Raw genomic sequence first — 17,319 nt, 5'->3', positions numbered from 1 at the left:
ATGCTGAAGACAGCTTGAATAAACTTAGTGCAACATAGAGGTAAGATGCGACAACAATAATCTTTAGATGCTTGATGAAAAAAAAGTCAATTCAATGGAAAAACCAACGTTTATGTCTTTCAGTAGGAGTATGGTAATGTCTATTTACATAATCTCGCGCCAAATTCTCGGAAGTGAACTAGTCCGACGAGAGCAGAGTTTTCGCGCGCTGAGCGAAAGCTCCGACCACAATGTTGATTGACAGGGTTTATAGCCTATCAGAGACACACTCTGAAGTAGTAACATCCAATAGCAACACAGAGAGTTTTGGGCCGGCGGGGAAACAAACTATTGAAGATTCGAACATTGATTCAGTCTTCAGCAGCATTCAGAAGGGTTCTGCGGGCATTAATATTAAGAAATTGTTTACGGAATACGTTTGACGGGACTTTTAACGCTATTTTCTTAATTGCATTTGGACTATAAACAGGTAGAGTAACGATTCAAACATCTATATAAACTTCTTTAAACTAGGTTGTTAGCTTTATGCTAACTGTTAGCTAGGTCAAACTTGTCAAAGTGGGCACCTCAATGTGGCTAGCTAACTGTTAACGTTAGCTGGCAGAATAATCAATAAATAAAATGATCACCCGCAATTCACGTGTAATAATGCACTCGTGAAACCGTTTGGCATCGAAATGTGTTGTTGGCGTTACTAACGTTATTTGTGTTGTTCAGAGTGTTTGGCTAACGTTAGCTAGCTAGCTACGCTGGCTACGTTAAGTTAGCTCCTTGTAACGTGGTGTGTTGTCAATGTCGATTACATGGTGGATGTTGATGCTACTGGTGATGGCCACCTAAATGATTGCAGTTAACTGACAGACTGTCATTCTGTAAGTAAGACAACTGCTGCGCTAGAAGTTTTGGCTATCGAGACGGAATCGAAGTATTTTCGCTCGTTTCTCATCATGGTCATGGCCACGCTCGCCGGACAGCTGACCCGAGGAGACCTCGCCTGAACCAGACGCCCAGCTGAGCGCAATTCGTCAATAAAGTCAAGACGGTTTATGTTACCAAAGTGCGACGTTACCATTTATAACGTACAACATCACACTAAAGCATGTAGGCTACACCACTGGTCTACGCTCGGCCCCCTTTTGTGTTCTCGCAGCGTGCTTGACACAACTGCAGTGAATGGGAGCCACATTGTTTAGCAGGACTCCCCTCCCGCCCGGATAGTGCTTCACTGCTGACTTTTAAAGGGGGTGGGAGTGGCCAAGTACAGTTTCTCGCACTGTCTTGAAATCAGCATTCAGTTTGAGAGCTTAATCCTTTTATCTGATGAAATTAACCCGATTCGACGACCACGTTGGTCTCTGGCCGGATTTAGTCCATTGCATTGGTCAGCTGTGTGCGCATTTTATGCAATACTAGGAAGATTTAAAATCACAAACTCGTAGCAGGCACCTGTTCTACTAAGCCATGACGGGTCTCGCTCTCCTCACAGGGCAGCTGCAATGTGGATTCAAGTGCGCACCATGGATGGGAAGGAGACCCATCGGATTGACTCCTTGTCCAAACTCACAAAGGTGGACGATTTGAGGGTCAAGATCCTGGAACTCTTCAAAGTGCAGCCGGAGAGGCAGAGGCTTTTCTATAGGGGCAAGCAGGTGAGACAAACTCTACTATACCAGCAACAGAACAGGGGGGAACACAGACATGTCAACTTACTGATAAAATAATCAAATGTGATAACTGATTTCGGAAGGGATGCTGCAACTGTGATGGAACAAAAATCTGTATATTTTCTAGCAGTCTTGTCTTGTGTTTGTATGTCACTCAGGCCATACTCTGTCATAGCACTGCAAACACACCTGTATGGCTTTATAGGATCAACCGTCCCTAACCATCTGTTAGTTCAACTGCAATGCTATCACTGTAGTCCTCCTAACAGACGTCCAAACTAACTGACGTCGAAACAATTTTGGTGTCTGGTCTCACAGATGGAAGATGGCCACACCATCTTTGACTATAGTGTGGGTCTGAATGACATAGTGCAGCTGCTAGTCAGACAGGCCCAACCCCCTGCTGCTGCCCTCAAACGCAAGGACAAAGAGGCCGAGCTGTCGGACTCCGACTCTGGTTGTGGCTCCGCCCAGAGTGAGTCCGACAAGAGCTCGACCCACGGAGAGCCCGAGGCACAGGCAGCAGGCACCTCCGGGCAGACGGACACGCCCGACCTCATCGACCCCGGGTTTGGTTTCTTCAAGGTGAGTAGACAACTCTCCTTAAACAGTGAATTACTTACGTAATTAATTGTATTTATTGATTGAACATTTGAGAATAAAATCAAACTGTACTCTCCTTGCTTTTACTTTAGTGTTCTAAGTTAATCGCCAGCTGCCATTTTCTGATGTTTTTGCATTTGTCTATAGATCAATGAGTTTGTTGATGCCAGAGACCTAAACATGGGTGCCTGGTGGGAGGCCCAGATAGTCAATATGACAAAGAGCCCAAAAACGCCTGTGGTGGAGGGAGCCGAGGGAGAAGAGGACATCCTCTACCACGTCAAATATGAAGAGTGAGTTTGACATGTCAAGAATGGGAGTTAAGCTAGCTGGCAGTGTAGCTTATTACCTTTGGCTAGGGAAGCACCGATGCCACTTAATTTTTTTTATTGCCGATACTGATTCAGGATACTGAATTTGATGTATCTGCTGATACATAACCTTTCTGTTGAACTCATTATTGAACAGCTGTGTACGAGCCCTAAAAGTTGTATCATGACTTTAAATGCTCAACCAAGCATCATTGCATCACACTATTGGGTCAGTAAATGTCATTCTCTTATCACCGATGGCAGATAGAATACTTTGGAGCCTTTGGCTCGATACTTGGTACCGATATCGGTGCTTGGCGACTGTTGCTGTGAGCCGAGTGGGTTCACATCAGGTTCCATTGAAACAATAACTCATGAGAGGAGAGGGTGTGGTCTATGGCCAATATACCACGGGTTGTGCTGTAGTCATTGTCAGTCAGTGCCGTCGACCAGCACAACCCGTGGTATATTGGGAAACATTTATGGGATAAATACCTAGTATTTCCGTGTCTTAATATCGATTTTAGTGAACTCCGACAAGAAAGGTAGTTCCTAAAACTATCACGTTGCTATGGAGTTTCAAAACAACAATGAGCCCTAGCAACCAAAAGTAATACTCCTCACCAGCCTAGCTAGCCATGAACAAAGTGTAGCCTACCTTTTGCTGTGCAACAGCGAGTTGCAAAAGCAGTGATGATAAACCAGAGTGATAGGCTAAAGGACAGATATAACTCAAAATTGACATTGAATCTTTCAATTTTTCTTGAGGAGAAATCATAATGTAACAGACGGTTATGCAGGGGAACTAGTTGGAGTTGGTGTGTGTGTGTGTGTTCTGTAGGTGTTTTCCCATTTCTGCCTCTCTTAAGCCTACATCATTCACGGATTTAAACATGAATAGTTTCGACTCCTCATTCATAATTTCTGTAAGGCAGTCATAACAGACATGGGTTATACTTATGCCTGCAGTACTTTAGATTAAAGGCAGATGGAAATGAGAGGGAATGTAAAGCCTGGTAATCTACACCTCACCCTCCTACAGAGGCGCACTTGCATTGGCTTGCTTGCAAGGGCGTAAGATCCGGAGGAATATTGAATTGAATGGTGACTTATGTGCTCACTTCTGGACCAGTAATGAGTCCCTCAGCATTCAAACAGCCCTTTGTTACTGTGACGTTCTTTTAGATTTGTCAGTCTTGATGATGGTCGCAGTAAAAAGGAAGCACCTGTAGTGTGTATGAGCTGAATACTGATTTTGTGTGTGTGTGGTCTCTCCAGCTACCCAGAGAACGGGGTGGTGCAGCTGCTGGCAAAGGATGTGCGCCCGCGCGCCCGCACAGTGTACCAGTGGCACCAGCTGGAGGCAGGCATGGTCGTCATGGTGAACTACAACCCAGACGAGCCCAAGGAGCGCGGCTACTGGTACGATGCCGAGATCCAGAGGAAGAGGGAGACTCGTACCGTCCACGAGATCTATGCCAAGATTCTGCTTGGGTAAGCGTTTCTGTGCTTCGTGTAGCGTACATTCATACGGTAGCAAGATTGTTTTGGCACTGGAGTTTAGTGAGTTAATTGTCTAGTTATTCTATATAGTCAAAGGGGAGTCAGTTTATTCCTGTTTTTTGCAGAGTAGCTTTTATATTTATTAGGTGGGCTAGCTTGTTTCTTTCTTTCTTTCTTTCTTTCTTTCTTATTATTCTCCAGTTTTTTACCGCTTTATAACTTCTTCATACTTTGTGCTAGAAACTTCATTCAAACTTTAAAATGTTCATGTTAAGCTCTTTAGCGGATGTATTCAGATTTTTGATATATTTTTTTAGTAATTTAACTTTTCATTGTAATTTTTGCCATTGAAACTGCCGGTGGAATGTTCAGTATGGTGGCAGCTGTTGCTTTGAAAATATTCACACATTTTGTAAACTGCTGGCACTCCTACAGTTTTGATAGCTCACACACACATTATATATTGAAATGGTCACACAACTTTACTGATTCGTACAATGTAAGTATCTAAGCTGTGTGACTTATAGTTTTCGCTGTATGGCAATTTGTTTGGCAACTGCGCTTCCCATTGAAACATATGGCGCTGCACTCTAGCTTTTGAGCTGCTAATTCTGAATTCTTACCCATTTTCTAACATGTAGCCATGGCTAGAGTTTTTAAGCTACACAGACATATTATACATTAAAATGTTCAGCATGTTCCCATGATTCCTACGGTGTCAATATCTAAGCTGTGACATTTATACTTTGAGAGAGAGCCGTCTGAAGCCAGCATACATTCCCATTGAAGTGAATGATGGGATGTTTAGTGTCAGTTGGGATTTCAATTTAGGGACACAAGCTGGCTCTCTTAAAGGCACAGGCACACTTTTATGACTACAGTGGAAGCATCACACCCCAGACACACTGGCCGTGTCCGAAATGCCTGCTACCTGCTATATAGCAGGCGAGAAGTAGCATGCTATATAGTACCTACTACAAGAAAATGATATAGCAGGCGAGAAAAATGTAGCATGCTACTCGAGTCAGGTGACGGGAATGTGTGGGTTACATCGTTACGCTGAGATGAAAAGGCTCTCAGTTACCCAGACCTCAAACCTGTGGTTAGTTTTCTGTGGTATTTTTATTTCTCCACAACGCCCGGTATATACGCCTAGCATCAAATATCAGGGTATTATTATTATTACACTTTCATGTGGGTTTTTAATGAGCGTTCACTGCTCTCCCCGCTGTATTGCATGTCCCTGCATTAGCATTAAGTACCTTCCATCAAATCACGATTCTGTGAAATATATCATTTAGAAAAATTATTTCTTTATCCCGGCATCTTAGTTTTAACAAGTTTCATTATAGCGGAGCAGGTCATATTTGCTCGTATGTGGTATTTATTTTGTTCACAAGTTCGCGAATGTGCAGTCTGGCTACAGAGCTCCAGAAACCATCCATCATCCATTGCATGACCAAAACGGTGGTAGAGAAAAAGTGCTAGTTTTGTCAACTTTTTGATCTGGACCATTGTATATGATCATAAGTAACCTTAAAACAGGGCTAAACATGATTTTCCCCTTTACTACTCCTTTAACAATGCTAATGCACTGCTTCCTGGCGTCGGCCATGACAGCTGTCCTGAATTTCGCTAAACAAAGACGTAGCATCCGGAATAGCATGCTCTGGACTATGCTACGTTTTTCGCCGTTTTTTTCGACAATATAGCAGGCGAGAGGAAGCAGGCGCAGTTTTGAAGTAGCATGCTACTTCTCGCCTGCTATATAGCAGGTAGCAGGCATTTCGGACACGGCTACTGTCTTCACTGATGAAGGCAGGTGGGTGGCCTAGAGAGGGCTACACTGTCCCTGACCGGCTCTGACCTGAGGAGTCTCACCACCACGCCACTATACACACCACGGGCCCCACAACTCAGCCCCTGCGTGGGCTACAGACACACGGTCTTCGCCGGTGGGTGCATGGAGATTGCCCAGAGGTCATTGCACTGCCCCCGACCGGCTCTGATCTGAGGGAGCGGAGTCTCACCACCACACTACTGTCCACGCCACGGGCACCACAAGTCAGCCCCTAAGTGGGCTAGAGATACACGGTCTTCACCGGTGGGGGCGGGTAGGTGGTCCGGAGAGGGGTACACTGTCCCCAACCGGCTCTGACCTGAGGGGGCGGAGTCTCGCCACCAGGCCACTGTCCACACCACAGACCCCACAATTCAGCCCCTGAGTGGGCTAGAGACGCACAGTCTTCGCCGGTGGATGCATGGAGATTGCCCGGTCCGTAGTAGTAATGGCAGTAGCTGTTACATACAGCTGCAGCAGCTAGCCCACCTCACATTTTCTTCAGGAAATGTACTTTCTAGTTACTATTACTATTTCCAAATCATGAGCAAGGTTTTGCTAAGAGCTTGTGGTCATTTCAGTGACGCCGGTGACTCCTTGAATGATTGTCGAATCATGTTCCTGACTGAGATCTACAAGATAGAAGAGCCTGGTGCCCCGGATGCGTCAGGATCTGACAGTCCAATGAAAAGTAGGTTTGAGTGGAGTGGTGTGATTAATCATTCGTCAGGGATATTTGCTGTGTGTAAAATGCCGGAAATATTTCTGTTCGTTTTAAGAACTATTTTGACTGTAACGTAGTGGTTTGGACATGTATTTTAGCCTGGTTTCCACTCCCCTTAATACAGACAACAAATGATAGGTTGTGATGAGACATCCTCATTGTCTCAACCTCTGCTCTCCTTGAGCACTTCCTGGCTCAACTCCCTTTGTTTTTGACTGTGGTATTCAAATAATAAGTGACTTGACTGTCCTGACAAAATCGGTGTCCTGTTAGATATTTCCCTATTGGAATCACGTGTGTCCTAACACAGCTTTGCTCTCTCCCTCACACGTTTCAGGATCCACTGGGCCCGAGTGCAAGCACTGCAAGGACGACCTGAAGAAGAGCTGCCGCTGGTGCAACTGTCACGTGTGTGGTGTGAAGCAGGACCCAGATAAGCAGCTGCTGTGTGACGAGTGTGACATGGCCTTCCACATCTACTGCCTCAACCCTCCGCTCACCACCATCCCCGAGGACGAGGACTGGTCAGTTGCTGGGCTCAGATGGGCGTAGCTGGGGGGGTGGATGGGCTTGGCAGGGGGGGGGTAGGTGAGAATGGTTGGGGTGGATGGGCTTGGCTGGGGGGTAGGTGGGCATGGCTGGGGGGTGGATGGCCACGGCTGGGGGGTAGGTGGGCAGTTTTGTTTTGTTTTTTTTACTTCTAATTTTGTGATCAGACTCCACAGCTAATATTGTCAAAATGGGTGGGTCTACTTTGGACTACTATTGGGTTTGTGCCCTAACAGTTAACCCATATCTTTTGACTCCTCCAGGTATTGCCCTGAGTGCCGCACCGACGCTAGTGAGGTGGTTCTTGCCGGAGAGAAGCTAAAGGAGAGCAAGAAGAAGTCTAAGATGGCCTCTGCCAGTTCATCTAGCCAGCGGGACTGGGGCAAGGTAAGAGCACTGAGTCATGCTTAGAGATGTACCTAGTCTAGCAGGGTCATAATGCATGTTTCTTTTTTTTCTTCCAAATGATCAGTTGATGGTTTCTGTGCTCTGCTAAGGGTCTTCTCCTGACTTGTCCCCTCATAGGGCATGGCTTGTGTAGGCCGCACCAAGCAGTGCACCATAGTGCCCTCCAACCACCACGGCCCCATCCCTGGAGTTCCTGTAGGAACCCTGTGGAAGTTTAGAGTGCAGGTGAGAGGGCTCTAATAAGCAAAGATTCTCCATGTTTTAGTCCCATGTCAGGTTGAGACTAGGTGTGACAGAGCAGCGGTACGAAGCCTGCCTTCTGACTCCTCCTCTGCTGTGTGCATGTGCGCGCAGGTCAGCGAGTCTGGAGTCCACAGACCTCACGTTGCTGGGATCCATGGGAGGAGCAACGACGGCGCATACTCTCTGGTGCTTGCAGGGGGCTATGAGGATGACGTGGTACGTTGGGCTTCCCTATTGACTCTTCCTACACATTCTCATGGATCCTATGCTTCCCAATGCTATCAATAATATGACAGTGTTTTGCCAAGCCAGAGGCCAGCATCAAGGTTTTACCATGGTTAAATTAAAATATGAACGTATGGCCTCATGATTGATCTCTTGTGAAAGAGGCAACAGTGCTGATTGTCCAGTGGTTGCAGGATGAATTAATAATGATAGTGAATGTAATGGGTTAATGATTACCGATTGAAACCTTCACCAAAGTGACTTATTGGTTGAAGGACAGTACCTACACTGGCCATTGGTTGTCGGCTAGTAATGAAACTGGTTGTCTATTGGTTGTATGAGTAGTACTGATGCTGGTTTTCAATTGGTTGGAGGATCACACTGATGGAGAACTACTATCGGATGTAAGATGATACTGATGCTGTCTGTTGGTTGGAGGACAGTAATGACGTGTGTTTTTTGGTTGTAGGATGATGGGAATGAGTTCACCTACACTGGCTCTGGAGGGCGAGATCTCTCAGGGAACAAGAGAACGGCCGAGCAGTCGTGTGATCAGAAACTCACCAACATGAACAGGTGTGTGCGCAACTCCCAGTCAACTGCCAACTGACTTCTTCAACACATCTGTCTCAAGTATTAACTCGTAGTTCACTGCAATCTAGCTTGTTTTTTCCCCCTTTGTTAGTTTAAATTCTAATTTTATTTGCCAAACCCTGTCTCGTGTGACCCAGGGCCCTGGCTCTCAACTGCAATGCGGCAGTGAATGAGAAGGATGGAGCGGACGCCAGGAACTGGAAGGCAGGGAAGCCTGTCAGGGTGGTGCGCAGCTGCAAGGGCCGCAAACACAGCAAGTACAGCCCCGAGGACGGGAACAGATACGACGGCATCTACAAGGTAGGAACGGACAGATGATGATGGTGATATCCACACATTCAATGAACCCTCAGTGGATGGATGATAGATGGACAAATGAATCGATCTTTATAGGTTTCGCTTTCTACAAGCTGTTTGATTTGAATGTGGCAAAGCCATTTTTGTTTGCATAGTGTCATCTATTATCTACCAATTCTCATGTTACCCTGCGCTTCCCAATGCTGTCAATAATACGACCTGCTATTCCCATAGGTAGTGAAGTACTGGCCGGAGAAGGGCAAGTCTGGCTTTTTGGTCTGGAGGTATATGCTCAAACGTGACGACGACCAGCCAGCGCCGTGGACCAGAGACGGCAAGGAACGCGTCAAGAAGCTGGGGCTCACCATGCAGGTAATGGTCGGGGAACCCCCTGAATGGTTTTTGTTTGTGTATTTATTGATTAGTGAGTTTGAGTAAGTCTCGTTGAGATGGAAATCTTGTAATTGCAAGAGAGACCTGTGCAAACTGGGAGCAGTCAGCTATTTCGCAATAAATTGCCCACAGAACACAACAGCGAGTACAGTACATACACATTACACATAGAGGACAGGTTAAATGTATGTGTTTGGCGTTTCGGGTTTGTTTTGGTCTGGTCTCAGTACCCGGAGGGTTACCTGGAGGCGGTGGCTGCTAAGGAGAAGGAGAAGGAGAACAAGCAAGAGGAAGAGGAGGTGATAGAGACGCCCACCAAGGGGAAGAGGAAGAGGAAATCTCAGACTGGTGAGCAGCCTCCATAATCTCATCCAGTAATTTGGCAATCATTTAATTATGTTAAGTGACTGTGCAGAGAAATGGCAGCCTTAGGCTGTGGTCACACCGAAGTGCCTTTTTTCCCCAACTGCAACTGCCCTTTTGCAATTGATAAAAATTGAGAGTGGCAGCAAGGTGATAACAGCCACCCACTCCTCTTATGGTGGAGTGCTTGTGCAGTATATTAACCTCCGAGTGGTCCTCTGTGGGTGGCCTGTTGTAGGTGAAGTTGCTAAAAAGGCCTCTCCAGCCAAGAGCACTCCGAAGAAGATGAAGGTGGAGGTATACAAGCTCACCCAGGAGCAGAAGGCTCTTGTCAAGGAGGATGAGCCCAACAAAAAATTCTGGGATGAAGCCATGGACTCTCTAGCTCTTGGACCGGTAAGGACCTCCTATACATGTTGTCGAAACCTTGAGACCCAATGGGACTGATACCTGTGGAGTGTGTGGCAGCTGACTGGAGGCTCATTTGACTTGCTTGCGTGGTTGACCTTTCTTTTTGTGCCTTTTGATGCAATGCCAGTGCCTTTTGAGTTGGCCATTTATCCACCAAAATGTTGGATTTGATATGCTGAATGTTGTAGTTTTGTTATGCTGTACCTTACAAATACGAGGAGCTAACATTGCCATTTGTCCCTGCAGAGATTCTTGAACAAAGTTGAGGAGATCTTCTTGTGTATATGCTGCCAGGAAGTGGTCTTTCAACCAATCACCACAGAGTGCCAACATAATGTCTGCAGGGTAAGTTGAACATCTACAGGTGCTTTCTCACTGCCGATTTCCATCAAGGGTGAACACATGGCCGTTTCTTACTCGCAATTTCTCAACCCAGGACACAACTTTCAGCCCGGATTGAGTCAACCCTGTTGGAGGCCAGGGTCGAGATTTTGGCCCAGGTTTGAAATGCTCGCCTAATAAACAACCATGAGTTCACCCTGGGTTGATTCACCCCGGGTTGAAATCGCCAGTGAGAAAGCACTTTGTGATAATGCCTGACTTGGAACTTGGTTGAATGTAGAATTTGCTATGTGACTTCACTCCCAAAATGAGCAGGGTGAGACTTTGCCAGAGATAATCAAATAATGAGCTAGCTATTTAAGTTCAAATGTGCTGGCTTTGCAATTGGGTACATACCGAAAGATGACCTGTTTCCTTCACCTCCAGGAATGCCTTCAGCGGTCTTTCAAGGCAGACGTCTACACCTGCCCAGCCTGCAGGCATGACCTGGGCAAAAACTACTCCATGAGCATCAACAAACCCCTCCAAGCCATCCTGAACCAGCTCTTCCCTGGTTACAGCAGTGGACGATGATAACTTGTAACTGTCTGTTTCACCCACCAGGGGGACAGCATGAACTATGCCGGCAATTTAGCAGTTCAGTACAGTACAAAGAATCACCTTTCTTAATATATTTTACAAATATAAAACCTTTACCCAGTCTTTTTGGTGAATGAAATGCCACAGCCCCCTCAACTTTAACTATTTGTAACTATAAAATACTAATATTTGTAACATGAATCGCCAAAACAATTCATGCATTTCATAATTCCTTCATGCAAATGTTTTTAGATATGACCATGTTCAGGATCTGCTAAGAGCTGATTAAGGCAATGTAGTTACCAAATCCGTTGGCGTCCAGTTGAGATGTCGTTCTCATATTTTTAGATTGTACCTGTCCACCGTTATGTGCTGTCATATCTTCAAGAATGTTTAGTATAAAAATAATTTGAATTAATATTCCAGTAACTCTTTCACTCATATATGCCTTATGAAACTTTTTTTTTACATTATAAATATTTTACATCGTACCACTTGTAATCAGATGACTTTGATTTAAATTTGTCAAATTTGATGGGAGAAAAATTGTCTCAGGCCCTTGAACTAACCTAATTTGTTCCATGTGCTGTAGAATTAATTATCCCTTTAAATATAACACATTCACTTCTACTCTTTGACTGCTGTATAAGCATAGACTCTTCATCTTGTATGTCTGAAATGAGTCCAAAGATGCCATGTGACCAGTAGGGAAATGTAGTTCTTTTTTGGTTTCCATGAGACCCTGATTAGATGAATCCTTGGAAACCCTGAATATTTAGCTCTGTAGGACTTGTCTCAACAGTGTGCAGGAAATATTTAAAAATCGGTAATTTGTATTATTGCTGGGGTAACTTTTTTCCTACTTGTTCCGTTTCAAGCCGTTATTGGTAAATCAGGGATTTTCAATTCATGTCCTGTGGCCTCGCTAGTCTACACAATTTTTTGTTACTTGATGACGGTAACACGCTCCACAGAGTCATCTAATCAGCTTATCGGCCACTGGTTAGTTGAATGATGTGTTTGTGTGAAGCTTGGACAAAATTGTCCAATGCTAGGAAGACTCCAGGACTGGAGTAGAAAACCCTCCGTGCTAAATGAAATGCCAGTGGCTGCAGATATTAGTAATACCTCAACTATTTACATTTGCATAGACTGGAAATGTATATTTTCTGAAATTGTATATTTTTAGTACTTGTTTTAGCTGTTTGATATGTAGTTTTAGATGTATTACTACTTGTTTGCACATGTTAAGTGCACAATTTTCCAATAAATCCTCAGCCTTTTATAAATAAAAATTACAAAATTAAAAAGTTTGTTTTGTCTGTCTGAATTTCAAGCATGTATTATGTTCTTGGATCACATGTTATTGGATCACTTAAATTATAAAATGTACTGTAGGCTGCTGCTTTTCTCACATATGAAAGTGATGGTTAGATCGCAATAGGCGTTGTGTGTAGACCTCTCAGCATACAGTTCAAATGTTTTACAAAGTTGTGCAAAATGAAACCCCAGGCAATGGGTCAGAATCCGATAAACAAACCCCAGTTAACATGGAAATGTAAACTTGTAAGTCTAATGCCCAGTATGCCCTCAGATGAGATAAAAGTGTGAAAAGGAAATGGGACAAAAACGTATGGTAACAAATCCCACAAAGCCCTTTGATGGCTGGGGGAAAAAAATACCGTGTGATGTCTGCTACATGAGCTCTCAAATGAGCTAATGTGATTGGTCTATATATCCGTCCATTATTTGTGTGAACCAAAGAAACTCCGTGAGTTGTTACAATCTAGGGTTCAAGCCAATCACATGCCCGGATTACTTACGCTACAAGTTGTAGGTGGAGGCGTGAGGACGATCTCGTTGCAACCTAGCTAGCTATAACTAGTGCATGAAGATAATCGATGATTGGATTCTACAATACAAGACAAATCGAAAGATAAAAATAAAGAAAGGGACGTCGTTTATTTCGGGAGGTAATGCCAACTGAAATGTTTATTTAGAGTAACAATATTGGGTGAGAGAACACGCTATTTCGTAGGTGATTTAAACAGTTGTGATGGCTGTCGTTTTGTTGACTTTTTATACATGGAATGGGGGTTGCTAGCTGGCTGGCTAGAAGTATCAGAGGGATTGCGCTTTGACTGAACAGTGGGACTGCTTGTGGAATTTCTCATTGTTTTAAGCTGTTAGCCAGCTTGATTTTGCATCATTAGTCGTTTTGATTTTGCATCAGAAGCAAACGATGTAAGCTAACCAGCTATCTCTGAGCTAGATGGCAGGTAGCTAACGTTAGCTAACTCGTTACGATAGCCTTGCATCAGCTCGCAAGCTATTTTTCTGCACTGCTGTCATATGGTTTGCTTTGAAAATGAGAATGTAACTATACTCAGCGTCAGGTATGCATGCCGCTATTAGCATTCGGTGTTTGGGGCCGAACAAGAGAGAGATTGCCCTAGCCAACTAGTTAGCATCAGCTGGTTAGCTTTCTTGTCATATAGCCTACAGCTAGTGCCTCCATCTTTGTTTTTGATAGACAGCAGTATCGTGCGGCCCTCCCCCTGAACGTTATCAAATGTTCTTAAAATGATATCAAACAAATTAGCTAGTAGCTGATTATGAGTGATTTATTACATCCACCAACTCAATAGTTTAAAATATTTTATTCCAGAGCTGGGTGGTTAGTTTTGGACTTGTTAAAGGGCCTGTACTCCTAACCCAGACAGAGGTAATTGTATCCCTTGACCCGGGGTGTTCCATGAAGGAGATGGAGAACCCCACATAGGAGGACCCTGTGTGAGCTTCAAGCTAGTTAACACCCCTCTGATCCTCTTGATTTTGTTGATATACAAAGGAAAGTCAAATCATATTTTGTTGATAGGGTGACTTATTTCTCGGTCATGAAAAGTTAAAGTAATCGTGTAGCCTGTTCGTGACAGATGTTCCTAGTATATTTAAGCATAACGTCATGATAATGCATTAATTAAAATTGTGTTCATTAGAAGATCATTATTCAATTAGATTGGATTATGATTTGTGCCTCCCATAAATAAAGTATACTACTACTACTACTGCTACTACGATTTAATTTGTCTAACATCCGTCTATGACTGTAGAATGTTTATGTTGTGCATCCAAGAGCAGGGTTTCTCAAAGTGGGTGCCGTGACGCGGGTCCAGGGGTGCCTCGGAATCCTTTGATAATATTTTGAATTTATCAGTGTCACTTTTATCATTTTATACCAGTTTAAACGTTAAAGTTGCACAGAAACGGACGTTTGAGATCATCTAACTTACATAGTTTGACGTATTTACGACGCAAACAAGCTATGAGGGTGGGGCATGCATTTAGAGGAATTTGATTGGGACATTGACAAGTGGCGGGTTTTAAGAACTTTAGACAGATTCGATAGAAGGATAGCGTTGATTGACGGGTGGATGTTGTGAGATTATTGGCCTAAAATCTAAGGTACCTGTTGTCGTCACTGCGTTTTCCAGGAAGTAAGAAATTATATACTTTGATATAAGATTACAACAAAAGTAGAATTTTGTAAATTTTTTGGCATACATTGTTGAATAGGTGAGCACTATGACCAATTATGTCAACCAAAATGGGACAGAATGCTTTTTTCATTTCAGTGCGACTTTAAGTACAAAATTATGTTCAATCAGCTCTAACAGAAACGGATATTCTCAAGTTTTCCTTGATGGCCTGCATATGTCTACAAAAATTGATAGGCACTACTTTCGGTTGAGGGATGAGGTATGCGCTCGCTAACGTTGCCTTTCAGCAGATGTTGGAGGCTAGTCAGATGACAGGGAAATATGGATATGTTTCTTAAGAGAACAAATAATGTAACGTTGCACCCACTCAGCAACTTACATCGGAGGCTTTGCCCGACCAGCCAGGAGCAGATAAACGGCCAAAACTCTCTGAGTCTGAGACCAGTACGTGCCTGATATTTCATTTACTGAATAAAAAAACAAATTATTTGGAATGTTGTGGTCATCGTTATCTTATAATAATAATAATAATGAAAAAATAGTTATTGTAGGTCAGAGCCTGTCATACTGTTATGCTAAAAGTCAGTAAAAGATGGCATGAATATAAGGTGCTGAGAGTGAAAACTTAGAATGTAATGGGTGCAGTCAGTGGATGAAAAAATGATGTATAGGGGTGTCCTGGGCCTGAAAGGTTTGAGAACCCCTGCAGTAGAGCCTACCTCTACATGTAGTTTTATGACACATTGAGGCCATTACCAAGGACAAACTAGGAAAATCCCAGCCCTGGAGGCAACTGGATAGGCGATAGGATAGAATAGAAAATACAGTTTATTTGGCATGTGTAACAAGTGGGTCAGTGACGGATAAGGATTTTGAAGAAGCCAATTTTAGGCAATTGTTCAAACCTTTGGAATTTTGTACATAAACTGTACAAAAAAGAAACATTCCATTAAGTGACTTTAGTGTTTTTTAAACTAGATTAGATTTTAAGGCCATGTTGGCATACTATTAATGTGGTGAAAACATGATTTATCTTACAATTAATATGTTTGCTTAACATTATAACAAAGTATCAGATGAGTAAAATATTGTGAAAGAGGTGTTTGCATTACTTTTGACTTTCTGTAAATCATTATCTTATTCACATCTATAAGGCAATGTCGCCCTTTTAATGTAGTTAACAGATCTATTTTCCCTGTAATTTTCCCCACCCATAAAACTGATAAAAGTATACAGATTTCATCCACTTAAGCATACTGTATCGGTGATCAATGTTTTAACCCCCGAAAATAGATATTCTATTTTTGATTTTAATGCACTTATTTGCATTATTGGTTTTACCATGATAGATGGTCTCACCAAAGGATAAGAAGACCACACAGGGTTCAAATTCTATTTAAAATGTAGCCTACACAATATGTTCCAGACAAAGAAAACAGAACAAACCAGTTTTTAATAGAAGAACCCAGTCTCTTGGAGACAAACATTTTGAGCATATTTCATTCAACTTTCTACAAAGAAATTGTCTGTACTGTGCATGGAGCTCAGTGAGGGGCTTTGTGAGAACTCATCTTTGTTTCTTCTCTTTATTTTTGTTGAGGGTGTCTTTTTTTATCAGGTGAAAGACAACTCATCTCAACAGAAATTTTACAACCGCTTCCTGTCTCTGCTGACAGTTTCTTAGTCCCCCTTGGTTTAAATTACTACTCTTTGTTCTGCCCTCTTCTTATTCTTTCTGACCTTGTCTTTTGCCTTTCTCATTTCTGCTAGTTTTTTCTTCAGATCTAAGAACTGCTTCCTCAGTTTATGCTTCTCTCTCTGCTGTCTTTCTGTTTCTCTGCTGAGGATTTATTCTCTCTCAGAGTTCTCTCTGGTGTGGAGGACACTGGTGGATTCAAATCCTCATTCAGAGGTATCGGGTCTACCACAGCCTGACCTGCATTTTCTGGCAGCTCTTGTACTAGACTGGCGGAGTGTCCTCCATACATGGGGGTGTAAAGTCCTGCACAGCCCTTTCCTCCTTTTTCCTCTCTGTTTCTTCTCTCTCTGACAGCTCACTTGACTTAACATATGTAATATTTCTGTTTTCTTGTCTGGTAGCTGAAACGGTAGTATACAGTTGGGGGTTGTTAGAAATTATCCATACTGCTGCATTTCACCATCGCGGTATTTGACAGGGAAATCCTGTTGGAAATCTCATGGGATTTCAGACGGGTGTTATTTCGTTTTAGTGATGCACCACCGCCAGGTGGCGTCTTTGAGCAGATTTAGCAGGCTGGGCTCACTGTATTTCTCCTATAGTCTACGAATGAAGACAAGTCTGATCATTGCATCATTAAATTTCACATTCTTTAATTTAAATGCTCTGTTGTAAAGCACTTTGAGCTGAATTTATCTCTATGAAAGGTGCTATACAAATAACTTTTTTTTGTTATTACCTTGTTCTCAAACACATTTTTTCTCCATCTGGATGTAATTATTACGAACATATCTTTCTACAGTATCTATCTCAGTAACTGACGTTGGGTCAAGACGTGGTGTCTGTTAAGTCAAATGCGCGAAGTAACAGTAGGCCTATTGCTAACAATGGCTAACAATAGCTAACCTGCCTAGAACTACAAAGATAAGGCGGAAGTGAGGGTTTTGTGTTTGGTTTCTGGAATGCACCATATCCCGAGCTCTGATATAAATTTGTAAACCCTGTCAGTAAATTTGAAGACGGGGCACCAGCTAGTGTAGCTGAGCGCAGTATGGCATCATCATGATACAA

At 43.2% G+C, this 17,319-nt stretch overlaps 1 protein-coding gene across 1 annotated transcript; it reads left to right on the top strand.

Moving 5' to 3' along the window:
- Positions 1 to 1,496: 1,496 nt before the first annotated feature.
- uhrf1 (ubiquitin-like with PHD and ring finger domains 1) lies at positions 1,497 to 12,094 on the top strand (the record flags this gene model as incomplete). The annotated part of the gene is made up of 16 exons (XM_084462043.1): positions 1,497 to 1,649; positions 1,983 to 2,249; positions 2,415 to 2,560; positions 3,857 to 4,072; positions 6,503 to 6,612; positions 6,983 to 7,169; positions 7,458 to 7,581; positions 7,720 to 7,827; positions 7,957 to 8,061; positions 8,540 to 8,646; positions 8,802 to 8,964; positions 9,196 to 9,333; positions 9,582 to 9,702; positions 9,956 to 10,113; positions 10,375 to 10,473; positions 10,897 to 12,094. The coding sequence occupies 16 exons, from the start codon at positions 1,497 to 1,499 to the stop codon at positions 11,041 to 11,043; spliced, it is 2,349 nt and encodes a 782-aa protein (XP_084318169.1). The 3' UTR covers positions 11,044 to 12,094.
- Between the last annotated feature and the right edge of the window lie 5,225 nt (positions 12,095 to 17,319).

This window comes from Borostomias antarcticus (genome assembly GCF_949987555.1).
Source record: "Borostomias antarcticus genome assembly, chromosome: 3".
NCBI classification, from domain to species: Eukaryota; Metazoa; Chordata; class Actinopteri; order Stomiiformes; family Stomiidae; genus Borostomias; species Borostomias antarcticus.
Note: the sequence above shows the minus strand (reverse complement) of the source record. Positions and strands in the feature narration are given on the sequence as shown.